The 19,394-nt window shown below is 42.8% G+C and overlaps 1 protein-coding gene across 1 annotated transcript in view; it reads right to left on the bottom strand.

Annotated features, from left to right (window-relative positions):
* Positions 1-19,394, bottom strand: part of LOC137431897 (lutropin-choriogonadotropic hormone receptor-like) — a 97,329-nt gene that overhangs the window by 15,367 nt on the left and 62,568 nt on the right. Inside the window, exons 9-10 of the mRNA XM_068123733.2 lie at positions 15,970-16,158; positions 673-793 (exon numbers count right to left, since the gene is read on the bottom strand). Coding sequence (XP_067979834.1) covers positions 673-793; positions 15,970-16,158 — 310 coding nt within the window. The remainder of the gene's footprint in view (positions 1-672; positions 794-15,969; positions 16,159-19,394) is intronic.

Raw genomic sequence — 19,394 nt, 5'->3', positions numbered from 1 at the left:
ACTCCTGGGGGTAAGGTGGAGAGAGCGCAGTGCAGGGAGAGTGAGGAAGAGTGAAGAGAGTCTTTGGGATCTTCAGGGGCTTTTGGGTCTTCATGGTCTTTGGGGTCTTTTGGATCTTCAGGATATTTGGGGTCTTTTGGGTCTTCGGTGTGTTTTGGATCTTCGGGGTCTTCGGAGTGTTTTGGGTCTTTTGGGTTTTTTTTTGGGGGGGGGGGGTCTTTAGGGCATTTTGGGTCTTCATGGTCTTTTGGGTCTTCGGGGTGTTTTGGGTCTTTGGGGTATTTTGGGTCTTTGGGGCCATTTGGCCTTCAGAGTCTTTTTTGAGCCTCAGGGCCTTCATGTGTATTTTGGATCTTCGGGTTCTTTGGGGTCTTCCGGTTATTTTGGGTCTTTAAGGGTATTTTGGATCTTGGTGGTCTTAAAGGTATTGGGGGACTTAAAGGGTCGTCAAAGGTCTGAGGGGTCTCAGCAGTCTAAACGTAATTAAGAGGGTGTTCATTTTTTTTGAAGAAGAAGAAGACGTTTTGGTCGCATATAAACATACATACAAACAAACAGACAGACAAACATAACCATATACGTTTGCTCTATTTTAATAAGAGATACTAATAAGTATCCAAAAAACGGGCAAATTGTACGCAGTGTAAAACGCATTAACACATTAACACATACCTTGAACGCAGTGTAAAACACATCCTCATAGTCTTTTTGACTTTGAGTAAGATTGTCCTTGGTGACTTGATCAACATTCTTACTCGTGGCGTCAGAGATGTTGCAGAGACCATCATACTCTCTAAAACACACATGGGTAAGGTATCAAAAAGAGGTATCATTAAAAATGAAAATTTTTATATCAAGTTCTGAAAGTTTTCTAACATAAACTCCTATTCAACACGCAATTAGAATGATATCAGATTTACATGTAAGACTCACATACGACAAAGCCTTAGACACAAGAATCATTGATTTCGTAGTGAGGTGACATAGTTCATTTTTCATTAATGGAAACTTTTGAATAACACATTCACCTTCATCACATATTGGAGGCAGCGACTATTTCACACATGTTCATAGGCTCAGGTCATTAATGTTGCCTCCATCAGGAATTAGTATTCTCTTCTCAGTGATTTTAAAATAAGGACCAATGTTCCAATTTGAGGGTGAATTAAATAAATAATGCAGGCATGTCAACACACTCGCCTCGAAGCTGTCTATCCTGGGTTTGAATATCGGCCAACCTATAAACTGTCATCCGACGGTGTTTCACAGGCAAGGTGATTCATCAATGTGTTTGTCAGACTGTCCCTCGGATGGATGGACGTTAAGCTGGACGTCCCGTTTGCTGGCATTAGTAGGTGGACGTTAAAGATCCTACGGTGATCTTCGCAAAAAGTAAGTGAGTAATCGCTGGCACCATGACCAAATTCCTGCCCTAACGATACTTAGTCGAACGTCAGGCATACCCAGCCGGTTCGTGAAAGACTTTGACCAAAAACTTCCCCTGGCCATCCCCAGAAGAACGTGGGATTCATTGTGGCCGTAAAAGAAAGACGAAGAAATGCAGGTATGTCAAATGGATCTGTTTAAAATATATATATTTGGAAGGAGACCAGGCCATTGAAAAAATAAACATTAAAACAAGTACAGATACATTCAAAATGTATATCGCCCCCATGCCAAATAATTAAATATCCTCCAGCGCAGCTCATAGAGACTGTATTTGGAGGGAGAAGTGCACAATATTTGATTGATTAATTGCATAATTAAAATCGATAAATAATAATCATAATCACAAATAATAATCATAGCATACCTAAACCACCAGTGCTTCATCCAAAGCTGCAACTTTTTGAAAATTAAATCATTAATCGAAAAAATTAAATAAATAATTTATTAACCCTTTGAGTATGGGATTTATTTTTGATAAAAATACCCCCGGTATGGGATTAATTTTGGCCAGAGTAACTATAAACAATCTCCAGGCAGTAGTTCAGTGTATAAATTCAATGCAACCACGTACTGACGATCTATTTATAGGTACAGTCGATGACGTGAAGTAACGTCATCCGTACACAAAACCTTTTCGCGGGTTGCGGCACTGGACGTCATCCGTACTCAAAGGGTTAATCAAGAAATAATTAATCGATTAATTGATTAATCAATAAATCAAAAATATCCTTTATAGCCACATCACTTGGTCACTATCGTGTCCAAATATCAGCTTCCTAGCTCAAAAGGTGCCTGAGATATTGCCCAGATGAGAAAGAAAATAAATAAATGATTAATAATTAATTTTTTAAAAATAAGAATCATAAAAAATTAAATAATTAAGCAACTGCCTAATAGAACACATAAACTGCCACCATTTCATCCGAATGTGTAACTTAAAAAAAAAAATTTTTTAGTCATTAACCAAGTAATTAAATAATTAATCGATTAATTGATTAATCAATAAATCTAAAATATCCTTTACAGCCAAATCACTTGGTCATTGTCATGTCCAATCCCGGTGTGTACCCCGGTTTAGAATAGGTACACCGTATCCCTGCGCATCGTAAGAGGTGACTAAGGGTTGGCGTCAGGAACGGCATCCGGCCATAAAAACATTGCCTCAAACAGGGAACCATGATTGTCATGGGGCCCGCAAGGCTAACCCCTGCTCTAGCGGCGAAAATGGCCTTAAAACGATCATTCAATCATTCATTCTTTCATTGTCATGTCCAAATAACAGCTTCCTAACTCAAAATGTGCCTGAGATATTGCCCAGATGAGAAAGAAAATAAATAAATGATTAATAATGAAAATAAATAAATAATAATCATAAAAAAAGTAAATAATAATCAATCAATTGGCTAAAGAACACATTAACCACCACCATTTAATCCGAAACTGTAATTTAAAAAAGGTTTGTCATTAATCAAATAATTAAATAATTAATCGATCAATTGATTAATCAATCAATCAAAAATATCCTTTACAGCCAAATCACTTGGTCATTGTCATGTCCAAATATCAGCTTACTAACTCAAAAGGTGCCTGAGATAATGCGCAGAAGAGAAAGGAAATGTATAAGTACTTAATTAATCGCTAATAATGAAATAACTAATCAATTAATGGATTAATCAAAAAACAAAATATAACGTTTTTGACAAAGTACTTTTTTTTTCTTTCTTTTTTTTGTTATACTGAATCGAGGCTCGTGAAAGAGCTGACAACCGCGAGGGAAAGACAGCACAGGGGGACCGCGAGGGAAAGACAGCACAGGGGGACCGCGAGGGAAAGACAGCACAGGGGGACCGCGAGGGAAAGACAGCACAGGGGGACCGCGAGGGAAAGACAGCACAGGGGGACCGCGAGGGAAAGACAGTACAGGGGAACCGCGAGGGAAAGACAGCACAGGGGGACCGCGAGGGAAAGACAGCACAGGGGGACCGTGAGGGAAAGACAGCACAGGGGAACCGCGAGGGAAAGACAGTACAGGGGGACCGCGAGGGAAAGACAGTACAGGGGGACCGCGAGGGAAAGACAGCACAGGGGGACCGTGAGGGAAAGACAGCACAGGGGGACCACGAGGGAAAGACAGCACAGGGGGACCGCGAGGGAAAGACACCACAGGGGGACCGTGAGGGAAAAACAGCACAGGGGGACCACGAGGGAAAGACAGTACAGGGGGACCGCGAGGGAAAGACAGCACAGGGGGACCGTGAGGGAAAGACAGCACAGGGGGACCATGAGGGAAAGACAGCACAGGGGGACCGCGAGGGAAAGACAGTACAGGGGGACCGCGAGGGAAAGACAGTACAGGGGGACCGCGAGGGAAAGACAGCACAGGGGGACCGCGAGGGAAAGACAGCACAGGGGGACCGTGAGGGAAAGACAGCACAGGGGGACCACGAGGGAAAGACAGCACAGGGGGGCCATGAGGGAAAGACAGCACAGGGGGACCACAAGGGAAAGACAGTACAGGGGGACCGCGAGGGGAAAGACAGCACAGGGGGACCGCGAGGGAAAGACAGTACAGGGGGACCGTGAGGGAAAGACAGCACAGGGTGACCACGAGGGAAAGACAGTACAGGGGGACCGTGAGGGAAAGACAGCACAGGGGGGCCGTGAGGGAAAGACAGCACAGGGGGACCGCGAGGGAAAGACAGCACAGGGGGACCACGAGGGAAAGACAGCACAGGGGGACCGCGAGGGAAAGACAGCACAGGGGGACCACGAGGGAAAGACAGTACAGGGGGACCACGAGGGAAAGACAGTACAGGGGGACCGCGAGGGAAAGACAGCACAGGGGGGCCGTGAGGGAAAGACAGCACAGGGGGACCGCGAGGGAAAGACAGCACAGGGGGACCGCGAGGGAAAGACAGCACAGGGGGACCGCGAGGGAAAGACAGCACAGGGGGGCCGTGAGGGAAAGACAGCACAGGGGGGCCGTGAGGGAAAGACAGCACAGGGGGACCACGAGGGAAAGACAGTACAGGGAGACCGCGAGGGAAAGACAGCACAGGGGGGCCGTGAGGGAAAGACAGCACAGGGGGACCGCGAGGGAAAGACAGCACAGGGGGACCACGAGGGAAAGACAGTACAGGGAGACCGCGAGGGAAAGACAGCACAGGGGGACCGCGAGGGAAAGACAGCACAGGGGGGCCGTGAGGGAAAGACAGCACAGGGGGACCGTGAGGGAAAGACAGCACAGGGGGACCACGAGGGAAAGACAGTATAGGGGGACCGCGAGGGAAAGACAGCACAGGGGGACCACGAGGGAAAGACAGTGCAGGGGGACCGTGAGGGAAAGACAGCACAGGGGGACCACGAGGGAAAGACAGCACAGGGGGACCACGAGGGAAAGACAGTGCAGGGGGACCGCGAGGGAAAGACAGCACAGGGGGACCGTGAGGGAAAGACAGCACAGGGGGACCGTGAGGGAAAGACAGTACAGGGGGACCGCGAGGGAAAGACAGCACAGGGGGACCAAAATGTCAGCTTCCTAGCTCAAAGGATGGCTGAGATATTGCCCAGACTGAACAGAGTGAACCAGAGTGAAAACTGAGTACTCCCTTTCAGCATACATCATTGCTGAGCCCCCTTCGGTGCCTGGCAATGACGTCATGCAGCGCCTGGAGATGAAATAGGAAAGCAGCGGTGTACAATAAGGAGCTGCAAATCACAATAAGGTTTTGTTAAGCAAAAAGTCAAAAATAAAGAAAGAGACCTCATTTAAAAAATAGTTTAATATCAAGGTGATCGCTATAATGTTTAATATTTTTGTGGTCAGTTTAATATCAAGGTGACCGGTGATCGGTATAATGTAACTAAACTCATCATCGCTAGGTATAATGTGCATGATGGCAAATGAGAAAAATGAAATATTCTCATTGTAATGTTATCTTAAGGAAGCTAATATTTGGACATGATAGTGACCAAAACTTTTAATACCCTGCACTCGCGAAGCGAAAGGCAGGGTTAAGCATTAGGGTCCGTCCGTACGTCATACGTACGTACGTACGTGCGTGCCTGCATTTTAAAAATTCATTTTCTCGGCAACTGTTGGTCCGATTGACATGAAATTTTCACCATAGGAGGGACTCCTCCTGTAGAATACTTCAGTGAATATTATGACGTCACAGGTCACGTGGTACGGCCGCCATCTTGGAAAAAACAAAAAACTTTGCACCTCTATATCTCAAAAACCACTGCACATAAATAATTGAGACAGGTCTCATTGCAAAGAACTCTCCATGCGGAATAACATAGGTGAATGATAACGTCGTAGGTGCCGCCGTTATGACGTCATAATTCGACAAGTAAAAAACTTTATCCGATCAGGATGAAATTTCTTGAGCATCTTCTCGGTATAAATTGATGCAGAAATAAAATTATGACGTCGTAGGTCACGTGGTTTGGACGCCATATTGTTTTGAGTGAAAAACCACTAAAATCCAATTTTCTCTTGAACGACTGATCAGATCAAGGCCAAACTTTGCAAGCAGAATCGCATACCCATGACGAACAAAAAGGTTAGCGAGAATGACGTCATGCATCACATGGTTTTGGAGTTATGACGTTTTAAAGCATAAACCTTTAAAACCAAGCTCCTCCCTCATTTGTGATCCTATCGAGGGGAAACTTCACAGATGTGTTCAGCATATCAGTGTACTAAAATCACCTTTTGGAATTTGCGATAGGTCACGTGGTTTGGCAGATATAAATAATTAAACGAAAATATTAAAAAATTTATAACTCTTGAATCGCTATATTGATCGATGTAAAACTTTATATTATAGTAGAGGTAATAACGTGTAACATGTCTGCAAAATTTCAAGATGATTGGATGTACGATCTGGGAGCTAGAAGTTGTTATTTCGTGAAGAAGAAGAGGCTTCTAGTGTGGGCATGGAATTAATTATCACACTGCAAATGACGAGCAGGCAAAGTACGGAGCGACCTCACGGGGTCATTTTGACCTCAAATAAAATTCTGATTTCAGATTTGTCAATCACTGAGGTATATTAACACAGTACCAAAACAGATTTGGCAAAATTCCAACGATTTTTGACGAAAATATAACATTTGTGTATGCATTTCAGTAAAGTAAAGTGTGTGCCGTGTCAGCATTTTAAAAATTGAAACGTGGCTCATTGTAAATAACTCCATTTGGGGAATAGGTGTCGTTAACGATGACGTCATTGGTGCCATAATTACGACGTCATAATTCGACAGGGACAATGCTTCGTCTGATCAGTTTGAAATTTATTGAGTATGATCTATGCATCAATTATTTAGAGAATATAAATTTATGATGTCATCGCTCACGTGGTCTGGCAGCCATATTGGATCAAAAAAAAAAGAAACATTCAAAAATAGAAGAGTTGGCTCACACCAAGTTGACTGCGCAGGGTAAGTATTCTATGAATACCTTCTAGTTAAGTATGTGGTCGCAACCTGCCAAGCAAAAGGCCACACAATTGAGGGTCTGTCTAATGATATTTACCCTGCACTCACAATGCGCAAAGCAAGGTTAGGCATTCGGTTGCATATGTGCGTGTGTGCGTACGTGTGGCGTACATGTGGCGTACGTGTCTGCATTTTTGAAATTCATTTTCTCGGCAACCGTTGGTCCGATTGACACGAAATTTTACAATAGCAGCGCCTCCACCTGTATAATTTGTTATTCATAATTATGACGTCATAAGTCACGTGGTACGGATACCATTATGGAAAAACGTTGCACCTCCATATCTCCAAAGCCGCTCAATGGGAAAAAATTGAAACTTGGATCTTTGTCAAGTACTCATGGGAAATAAGATATGTTAATGATGATGTCATCGGTGCCTTCAATAAGCTGTCAAAATTCGACAAGTACAACACTTGATCCGATCAGTATGAAAAAAAATTCTCTGCAACTGTAAGTCCGATGGACACTAAATTTTCACCATAGGAGGGCCTGCCTCCTCCTCTGGAATGTTATAATGATAAGTATGACGTCATAGGTCACGTGGTACAGGCGCCATCTTGGAAAAAACGAAAAACGTGGCACCTCCATATCTCTGAAAGTGCTCCATGGGAAATTTTTTTTTAATGTAGCTCATTGTAAAGAACTCCGCATGGGGAATAAGTTTTGTTGACAATGACGTCATTGGTGCCTTAATTATGACGTCATAATTTGACAAGTACAACGCTTAGTCCGATCAGTTTGAAATTTCTTGATTGTGATCTACGGAACAATTATATTAGAGAATTTAAATTTATGACGTCATCGCTCATGTGGTCTGGCAGTCATAATGCATCAAAGAAAAAAATCCTTCAAAAACATAAGAGTTGCCTCGCACCAAGTTGACTGTGTGGGGTAAGTATTCTATGAATACCAACTAGTTGGCATTTAATCATTCGAGATAGTCTGGGTGATGGTGTTTCAAACAATCTAATTGGTCTTCATGGGATGTTATTCCACGAGCATGTTCAAAGGCAAGGGGAAAAGTCGACCTTTCACACTAATGTGTGAAAAAGAGGAATACCAAGAGGCCTTCTCTGACCTTGACTGTTCATTCAACTCCAACAGCACTTTAGAGGCCTCATTACCTTCGCCACCGAGGGTAGATGGAGGTAACTTTTTCACCCCTGTCTGTCTGTTTGTTTATGAACAGGATATCTCAAAAGGTTGTGGACAGATTCGGACGAAATTTGGTGCAGAGGTTGGGTATATGACCACGACGAAATGATTAGATTTTGGTGAAGATCCGGATCCGGATCCGATAATTGTTTAGTGATTCTTCACCATTGACAGATAGGGCAAAAACCAATATGTAGCATGATATCTCAAAAAGTTCTAGACGATTTCGGATGAAACTTAATGGACATGGAGGTTGGGTGTGTGACAAGGATGAATCGATTCGATTTTGGTGAAGATCCAAATCCGGATCCGGATACGAGACTTCATAATAACGACATGTGAAATTTCAGCTCTCTACGCCACATGTAATGTAAAAAACATTTATATCAGTGATTGAGTCAGTAGTTTGAAAGTGCTTTATATATTAGATACCACCATCCTGTGGTTTAACAAGCAGGGCAAGTATATCAGAGTATACCGTCCTTCAAATGTCTCATTTGCTAGTATTCACTTGAAGACGTGAAAAGGTCCCACAATAACTATAAAAGAGAATAGTCTGGGATCCGAGGCCTGGAAATGTGTAAAAAAGTGATTTTGAAGTGACACCCCTGCTATAAAATGTTTGACCCCTAGATCATGTCTGTGGGGGTGTTATCCACCAGAAAAGTGACTTTAGCAAGGTAGTTTGGATTGCGCGAATTCTGTAAGGACGTTTTTTTAACTTGGGGCGTCAACTGTAAAAAAGCAAGAAATTTAGGGGTAGGGGAAATTCAATTGACCATATATCCCATAATGCAGGAGTGAGTGCATCAAATTACCACTCATTCTTTTTGTTATAAATGTGGCTTTTATATGAAACATGAATCAACGTGATTGGACCATCCATGAGGTCAGCAGAGGTCAAAAGGTCACGGAAAGTGGGTTAAGCTGAAAATTTAGCTCCTTTATCAAATAATTCACATATGTATATGTCACAATATGTTCCTTGCATCCCTCTACTGTTTCTGGCCTATATTGATCGTAATAGTGATGGTTTACTGTGGTGGTTGATGCTTTTCATCTTTTGTGTGGTGCTAGGGATTATTATGCTACATTTGTTTCAGCAACTTGCTTCACTCTTGCTGATCTTTATGATTACCATCGATCTTCAGCCTTAAACTTCCATTCAGAGACACAAGATGGTGGTAGTTTTGATGCTACAACAAATATAATTTATCAGTACACATTTGAGGGAGAAGGAAGTGGGGAGGTAGTGGGGGCAGTGCCCCTTAAGAAAACCAGGAAACTGACTATCAGTGAACCAGACAAATTCGTTCCAGTAAGTAGTAAACTGACACTGAAGGACAGAAGACAGGCTAGGTCATTACGTGATATTGAACTTCCTCATGATGACAAGGGGGAAGCCTGCTTTCTAGCTGACAAGAACATCGTTTGGTTCCTACTGAGGATGTATCCAACACAGTTGATGACGGGTGAAAACGACAAGGACACTGGTAGCCTGACATGGAGCAGCTTCTTTGAATACAGTTCTGGGCAACATGCAGAGAAAACAAAGATTGGTTGTGGACCATTGCTTCCACAAAACCCAACCAACGCAGATGTAGTCCAGACCTCATTGGACTACTTTGTCTCCTTGAGTCTTAAGATGGGTCAGGCTAAGACGATGGTGACTTGTGACCAGGCGATATATGACAGAGTAAAGGGGTTGTTTAGGAAGGAATTGGAAAAGTACAAAGATGTTATTGTTCGACTTGGAGGATTCCATATTGCCCAGAACTTTTTGGGATCTATTGGATTTTTCATAATGGAGAGTGGCATAGAGGACATTCTGGTTTCTAGTGATATCTGTGGTCGAGGTACAGCCAATAAAGTCATGGCAGGAAAAGATGATTATAAGATGGTCCGTTATCATTCATGGTTGAGTGAGGCATTGTTCATGCTGAAGTCGGAGGCATTTGAGAAATGGCGGTTGTTCGAGAAGAATGAGGAGACACTTTCTTTGCTTTCGTCTCTGCTTGAAAGTCTTAGAAATGCCTTTGACAGGAAAGAGAAGGACGAATTTGCTGCACTCATGAAGGAAGTCATGAAATGCCTAGAGTCACTGGAGTCACTCTGGGGAGATTTTGAGAAGGGATTAGGAGTGACAGCCCATCTTTGGAGCATGTACATAGACATAGGGCTTATCCTAAGGCGTTACATCCATGCTGAGAGCTGGGCTGTGGCAACAGCACTTACAAGAGGTACAGAATATGCTACCCTATACCATTGCTTCCGGCCATAGTAAGTACATGTCCTGCCTTCCGATCTATCTCAGTGAGATGCAAAAGCTTCCAGAAACAGCACCAGAAGTGCACGAGGAGTTTGCAGCTGGCAAATTCACAGTTCACCAGACTGCAGGAGACTTTAATGGTGTGTGGACAGACCTTGCCCTTGAACAGACCTACAATAGGGAAGGCAAAACAAGCCTCTTTAAGGGTATAACACAGTCTGAATCAGCATGAGAAAAGTACATCAAGGCTCTACCGTTCATGACCTCTGTCTCTGAAAGTGTAAAACAGATGGCACACATGGCCTCGCCGCAATCTGACCACCACGAGAAGCTGAGGAAAGACGACATGGAAGCCGTGTTGCAGATCAAACGGACCGTGGAAGAGAAGATGAAAAACCCATTCGATCCTTCACTTGTGACAGATAAACTAATGAACATATCCACAGGTCAGATTCTTGCAGCAACTACCCTGGTAGATGCCAAACGTCTAGGCTTGGAGGCAATGGATGCTGCCACGACGACGAATGCAGACAAGATTGTCCAACCAAAGATAGAAACATTCGCCACGCATCTGAAGAAAAGTAAGAAAAAGATGGACACTGTGAAAGAAGTCATCAGAGAGGAGAGTGCAGTGACAAGGGCAACTTTGTTTCGCACAGGACCTGAGTGATGAGGCACGGACTGAGGCATTTAGTTACGAATGGCTTGAGTACCCTCCCTCGTTGTTTGAGCCAGAGAAGAATGGATTTTCCATGCGGAAAGGTTGCAAATCCAACTATCTATCCACTCTACAGGCAGAGGTTGCCGAGTCATGGGAACCGTTAAAAGAGTTGCCTCCTTCTGCATCTGATGCAGTTTATGTAGTCGATGCAATGGCATTCATCCAGCGGTTCAACACACTTGGTTTGAGTACATTTGACCAACTTCAGGAAAGGTACAGGAACAAACTCTTGAACATGAAACCCAGACATTGCACTGAAGTGCATTTCGTGGGCGATCAATATGATTTTGGGTTAAAGAGTCTAAAAGGGGATGAACGCCAGAGACGGGAGTCAAATACCAACTTGCCAGAGTTTGTTCCAACGGACATCATGAAAATCCCTGATTGGAACACATTCCTGTCAAACCCTTGTCACAAGACCAATCTGCTGTCGTATCTTGCTTCACGTTGGTCCCAGGAGGCATCCTGGCCTGATGGCTTCTGCCTGGTCCTTGGGGTCAACGCCCAGGCAACTCGTGTGACGCAGACGGAACATACCAATGTTGATGAGCTGTACTGCCCTAACCACGAGGAGGCGGACACCAGAATCTTTGCTCACATTGCTAGCTGTGACAACAGCGTAGTTGTCATTCAGGCTACAGATACAGATATCATCGTCTTGTCAATGTATCATTTCCCTCGGTTGACAAACGTTGTTGAGTTATGGGTGGAAAAGGATGATCTGTTCCTCCCCATCCATGACTTGGTGAATGAGTTGGCCAAAGCAGTTGGAAAGGACGTATTGGCACTCACAGACACACTGCTCATCTCCTACATTCTGTCAGGTTGTGATTCGGTGAGCTATCCTTTCAAACGGGGTAAGAAGAGAGCAGTGAAAGTCGCACTCCAGCATGTTGACAAACAGCCAGCGTTGTCCAATTTCATCCGACATGAATCCGGACCTTCTGCACATGATCAGGTGATAACTGAAGCATGAAGCTTCTTTTGTGATCTCTACGGCAAGCCAGGGTATTCATCCCTGGATAAGCTCCGCGCCCACTTGTTTGCATCTAGCAAACTAGATCTGCGCTCCCTTCCTCCAACAGAAGATGCTTTTCACTTCCAAGTTCTCAGGAGCCTTTGTCAGATCAGCATATACAAGCAAGCTTCACTCAGCAATCCAGTGCTTCTTCCACCTGAAGAGTATGGCAGGAGTATGGATGGTGACAGGTTAATTCCTGTCATGAAGAGCAAGCCATCAAAGCCTTCTGCTGCGAAGTTGAAGTACTGCAAATGTAAGAAGAAACCGAACTGCCTGAGGAATTGCCCTTGTGCGAAAGCTGGAGTACCATGCATCATTGCATGTGCCTGCAATGGCGACAGAGAAAAATGTGGACGGCTTCTGACTGATGACGGTGATGATGATGAGTAAATAGAGGTAATGACACTTTTCCAGACAGTATGTGGTATGACTTGTCGTTTTAAAACATGTTGAAGAGTACCGTGCAAATATATAGTGTGAATGCCCGATTTTGGTGATTTTCTTTAAAGTTATGCAAATCTAAAGTGACATACATGCCAGTAAGTTAAGTTCAGTCGGGGCATTTCTTTCCCAAAAACATCAGAGGGGTACAAACAACATATTTTGGGTGTAAAAGTTTGGCTATATTGAGCTTGAAGTAGGAAAAATGTGATTTTATTTACTAAAGGAGCTAAACTTTTAGCTTAACCCACTTTCCGTGACCTTTTGACCTCTGCTGACCTCATGGATGGTCCAATCACGTTGAATCATGTTTCATATAAAAGCCAACTTTATAACAAAAAGAATGAGTGGTAATTTGTTGCACTCACCCCTGTATAATGGGATATATGGTCAATTGAATTTCCCCTACCCCTAAATTTCTTGCTTTTTTACAGTTGACGCCCCAAGTTAAAAAACGTCCCTACAGAATTCGCGCAATCCAAACTACCTTGCTAAAGTCACTTTTCTGGTGGCTAACACCCCCACAGACATGATCTAGGGGTCAAACATTTTATAGCAGGGGTGTCACTTCAAAATCAAATTTTGAGGTCTCGGATCCCAGACTAGAAGGCTATTGTCCACGAGAACACTAGCAGATAAGACAGGCAGCTTTATGCCCTTTGTGAAATATGGCATACTCATTGATGGAACCACCACTCTACCTGTGAAGCACCAGGATGAAAGTTTTTCAGTTGGACAGAGAATCAATCCTGGACTCAACAACTCAGGGGCGAGTTCACCACCTTTGAGCTATCTTGTCAGCCCTTCATTGTCTTGGACAAATGCTGATGATAACAAAGGCATTCTACGATTGTTGTAAACTGCTCCTTTCCCCTGCCATCTCCAGGAGCTGCATGACGTCATCGCCAGGCACCCCAAGGGCACCCGGCACTGATGCGCGATGAAAGGGAGTACTCAGTTTTCACTCTGGTTGTTTGTTTGTTTTTTTGTTTTCTTGGTTGTTCGTCCGGGCGATATCTTAGCCATCCTTTGAGCTAGGAAGCTGAAATTTGGGCACAATAATGAGCAAGTACTTTGTCAAAAACCGTATTTTTGTTTTTTGATTAATCAATTAATTGATTTGTTACTTAATTATTATCGATTAATTAAGTACTTATATATTTCCTTTCTCTTCTGGGCATTATCTCAGGCACCTTTTGAGCTAGAAAGCTGATATTTGGACATGACAGTGAGCAAGTGATGTGGCTATCAAGGATATTTTTGATTTATTGATTAATCAATTCATCGATTAATTATTTAATTATTCGTTTAATGATTTAATTTAAAATAAATTAAGTTACAGATTCGGATGAAACCGTGGTGGTGTTAGGTATTCTATTAGCCAATTGATTAATTATTTGATTATTTTATGATTATTATTTATTTATTTTCATTATTAATCATTTATTTATTTTCTTTCTCTTCTGGGCAATATCTCAGGCACCTTTTGAGCAAGGAAGCTGATATTTGGACATGACAGTGAGCAAGTGATGTGGCTATCAAGGATATTTTTGATTTATTGATTAATCAACTAATCGATCAATTACTTATTGATTAGCCAATTAATTATTAAATTGCTTCAATTAATGGCTTATTTAATTAATTTTCAAAAAGTTACAGCTTCGGATGAAGCACTGGTGGTTTAGATATGCTATTAGCCGATGGATTAAGAAAATATTTTATGATTAGTATTTATTGATTTTAATTATGCAATTAATCAATCAATTATTGCACACCTCTCCCTCCCAATACCGTCTTCTGTGCTGCACGGCGGTATCGCCGGGCGCCAAATGCACCCCAGCAATGCCGCGCACCGGATGTTTTTTATTTATTTGGCATGGGGGCGGTGTACTTTGAATGTACCTATACTTGTTTGCTCTTTCTGTCACATAGCTAGTGATACTTTGATCCCAGTACAACAAGCAGATACAATTTTGATTTGTCCATGGTCTACTAATTTCCTAATTCATTGAAAAGTACAGTACTGCAGAAAATGATGATAATGATGACAATGACGTCATCGATGACGATGCAAAAACGGTAGACTTATTGAACACCACCCACCCCCATCCTCACAACCATCCCAAATGATTGAAACATTCCTCTCCCCACTCAACTTGTTTCAAATATTTGCGCTCCCTCTATTTCCTTTACTCAACACATCCAGGCTTTACTCAATACGCATCATCGGCATAAGCATGTTATTCAAAAATGATGCAAAGTATCAGCTGCAGCATACAAAACAAATGAATGAGTTCTCCCCTAATCAAAATGCCTTACATTCAACTACGTAGTTAACTTATATTCAACTTTTTATTCAACTAGTTTTTTTCACAAGTTAACCTCCACCCTCGTTTTTCTTCCCTATCCTAAGATTAAGAGCATGAACATAGCTGGATTGAATGTTGCAACTTATGGATGATACCAATAATTTTTCCAGTAACACTTCTGTTGCCTTTGGCTAAGTGCAAAGTGAAACAGAGGGTTGTTAAGAGAAGCAGATGGATTGGAAAAGTAAACAAGAACCACATCAAGACTCAAGACACTACAATGGAGGAACAACAGCTGTCTCGGGCAGGTTTGGAGAAACCATCTGGGACGAAGTGCTTTTTGACAGTGTTGAGGAATTCAGCTTGCCATCTCTAATCATGAAGTTATACAATGAAATAGTACATAATCACACTTCACCAATGAACGTCAACATGTGGGTTCAACTATTGTCATTTTGGCATGAACAGATCACATCACCACATGGATTTGACATGGTGATGTAATCTATACAGGCCATTTTAAACTCGCAAGAAGAAACTGCATTCAGCCTATGACTTTCACGTTTTTTTTATCATACTTGTTACTTGCCCTCTTGTCTACTTTCAACCAGAATGATCCATTCATGTAGGCTGCATTATGATCATTTACCGCTTAAAAAAAAATTAAGATAGTCAAAAGTTTTTGTACCTGTTTCATCAAAATGTAGATTTAACATCTGTTTACCCAACCACCTGTCCTGCAAAAATGAACACAATCGAATTATAAGAAACAAGACCGATAGTCTAACAACCGCGTAGTGGGCTTCGATCTGCTGGGTGGAGGTCCATGTGACCTATGAGGTCACAATTATCAATCGGACCAACGGTTACAGAGAAAACCAATTTTAAAGGGAGTAAACCGCAAAATGCCGGCAGAAAGGACATAAAGGACGGACAGACAAACGCTGTTCCAGATGGCATTGCCCTCTTGGCAGCACCGTAAAAAGCCCCTTTTTGATAAGACAAATGATTGATACTACGTATACTGCATTTGTTTTTTTGTTTTTTGTCTGCATACTGAATTGATTGACAGCATCAGATTGAAAAAGTGCTTCTCACCTTGATTTTGATTTGGCATTTCGGAAGGAGCAGCAGTGGCTCGAATATGTTAGGTTAGCCACTTCAAGCGATCCAAGGGCAGGAAATGGAGGTAGGACCTTGAGCGTAAATGTTTCAAATACTTTCAGATTTTTCAAAGCGCTGAGGCCCTGCTCGGGCAAAGCCGTCAAAGCCGTATGGGAAATATCACTGTTGGGTGAGGTTGATGTAAGAAATGGTGAAAGAAAAACAAAAACGACAATGAGGATGAGGAAGAATGAAAATGTGAGATATCATTTCGTGAAGGAATGCAGGAGGAAAACAATGGTGAAGAATTACTTTAAAATTCTAGCATCCGGATCTTCACCAAAATCTAATCATTTTGTCCTTGTCACATACACGACCTCTCTGCCAAATTTAATCCAAATCCATCCATAGCTTTTTGAGATATTCTCCTATATGTTGGTTTTAGCCCTATCTCCCAATTGTGAAGAATCACTTTAAAAATTAAATAATTCTCATATCGGAATCCATATTCAGATCTTCACCAAAATCGAATCCAATCATCATTGTCAAATACGCTACCTCTCTGCCAAATTTCGTCCGAATCCATCCACAACTTTCTGAGATATCTTGCTCACAAACAAACAAACAGACAGACAGACAGACAGGGGTGAAAACAGACACCCAACTGGTCCACCAAGTTTCGTCCAAATCCGTCCATAACTTTTTGAGATATCCTGCTATGTATCGTTCTTGGTGGTCTCTATCTACCAATGGTGAAGAATCACTTTAAAATTCTAGCAGCCGGATCCGAATCCGGATCTTCACCAAAATCGAATCATTTCGTCCTTGTCACATACACTACACCTCTGCCAAATTTCGTCCGAATCCATCCACAACTTTTTGAGATATCTTGTTGGCAAACAAAACAAAAAACAGACAGACAGAAAGGGGTGAAAACATAACCTCCATCCACCTTTGGTAGCGGAGGTAGTAAATGAGGAGCGAAACACATATAGGGTGCAGAAAAAGGCAACACTGTCCATCCTGTCAGCAATATTTCTCGACATCAATAATAGATTTTTCTCCTCTACAGTGGCAACACATATTGTGACATGTTTTTTTGGCACCCAATTAGAAACATTATGAATATATACAAACAACATCGTACTACAATTGAGTTATGGCGTATATGTGTATGTACTGGTATGTCTGTGTATGTACTGGTATGTCTGTGTATGTCTGTGTATGTACTGGTATGTCTGTGTATGTCTGTGTATGTACTGGTATGTCTGTGTATGTACTGGTATGTCTGTGTATGTACTGGTATGTCTGTGTATGTACTGGTATGTCTGTGTATGTACTGGTATGTCTGTGTATGTCTGTGTATTATCTGTATATTGTCTGTATTTGTCTCTGTATTGTATGTATGTCTGTCTGTCTGTCTGTCTGTATGTATGTATGTATGTTGTTACGGAGTCCTCTACAATCTCCTGGTCTCGGTGACCTCCGAACCCTGAGAGGAACCCCGGCAGAAAAATATATTACCCTGTGCTGCAAATCAATAGTAAAACCACACCAATGATTAATAAATGAACAAACTTGTATTATAAATCACACACAGGTAATACGGTACAGCAAATGGCCATTGATAGTGCACTCTATATATATCTTATATAAAGTCAAGTGACTCACTGCTCTGCCAGCAAATGATCGGACACTCCTCAATGTCTCTATGACGAAATCCGGTCGAAGCCCGAATCTCGCTCTCCAGTCGATATCCGAAGCGTGTACAGTGGGCAAGGGTGCTCTTCCCGCCAAATTGTACAACGGCGCCCTCCAGAGGCGCACCTTCACCGCTCCCTCAGCAAACCGCAACGTAATTGGAGATGAAGCGGTCGCACCCACTCATCCCCGACAGACGTGGGATGTTGGGGGTGAAGATGACACGAAGCAAACGTTCACTGGTGTCCGAAGCACGGGGTTCAAAATGGCTGACGGCTCTGGCTTGAGCCGATGCGACGAGGCAAGGATTCGTCGGAATCTCAGCGCCCCAAATCTGTCGTCGCAGATTTCTCTCCTCCAGCGAATATTCATATCGCCGGATGTCCCTTCCAGGAACTCAAAATCCCCTCGCGGCTGTCGGTAAACCTGGCTCGTTACGGAGCGCTGACGTCACCGTCTTCCCCGACTTTGCACGTGCTGCTTCCCTCTTCACCTCATTGTCTTCTCCTTCGGTTTCCTGTTTCACTTACAGTTATCCTTTTTAACTTTTGATAACCGTTCGTGAATAATAAACCTTGTGAAACGAATAATAATACATAATATCAGAAACATGTCCAGTGGGTGAAAACCACAATAACGGAAGTCACGAACCCGTAACACTCCCCCCCCCCCTCAAGAAAGAAAGTTTGAACACAGCGAAAACTTTCTTTGCATGCAAACTTTAACAAAAAAAACAAAAGTAAATTCACAATCCAAATAATCAATTCCTGTGGGCAACAATTATCACATCTCAAAAATAAAGCAACAAAATTTCACACAACCCACAGAGATTTACAAAGTTAATTCACTCTGGACAAAGCATCAGCAACGACATTGTCCCTGCCCTTTACGTGCTCAATTTCCAAGTTGACCTCCTGCAAAGCCAACTCCATCTCATGAACCTCAGATTTTTGTTTTTCATTTTTGAATGGAGGTTAAGGGGTTGATCAAAAATCCAAAGTTAAGCAACTCGATAGCACTTTTTCCGGGAGGCCAAGATGAAAACCAGGTTCCATGGTGGTTGGGTGGTGAGGCCTGGAAGTATTCACTACATGGACGCCTTTAGGAACGTGGAGTTCACGGTTAGTCTGTGCAGGAAAGTTCACTACATGGACGCCCTTAGGAACGTGGCATTCACGGTTAATCTGTGTAGGAAAGTTCACTCGGCTGCTCCGCAGCATTCAGTGCTTCAACTCTTTCTAACTTTCGTAATAATCCCGGTTGGACCGCTTGTCCCTGTGGTCACGGGAATAGCGGTCTCCTTCTCGGCCGCTACCCTGATAATCATTCTTTCGGGAGACGCCGTAACTCTGGGAGCCTCCATAGTAATATCGGCTGCGGCCACCACCAAAACTACCGCCAAGTTGTCCTCTTCTGTAGACCTCTCGACGCCTACGAAATGCCTTCCCTACTGTTATGGTCCGACCCTCCAAATCCTTGCCATTCCAATTCTTCTCTGCCTCTTTGGCGTCCTTTGTGCTTGCAAACGTGACAAAGCCGAACCCTCTTGACTGTTGCGTTTCCCTGTCTTTTACCAACCGCACTTCCACAAGTGGTCCATATTTGTTGAAGACAGAGGTCAGAACTTCTTCCTTTGTTTTGAAGTTCAGTCCCCTACAAATAACTTGGTACTTTTGTCGCCATCCCTAACTGGTGTGGTGTTATTTTCCCTGCTGGGC

The sequence above is a fragment of the Myxine glutinosa genome, chromosome 1 (genome assembly GCF_964187855.1).
Source record: "Myxine glutinosa chromosome 1, kmMyxGlut1.1, whole genome shotgun sequence".
NCBI lineage: Eukaryota > Metazoa > Chordata > Myxini > Myxiniformes > Myxinidae > Myxine > Myxine glutinosa.
Note: the sequence above shows the minus strand (reverse complement) of the source record. Positions and strands in the feature narration are given on the sequence as shown.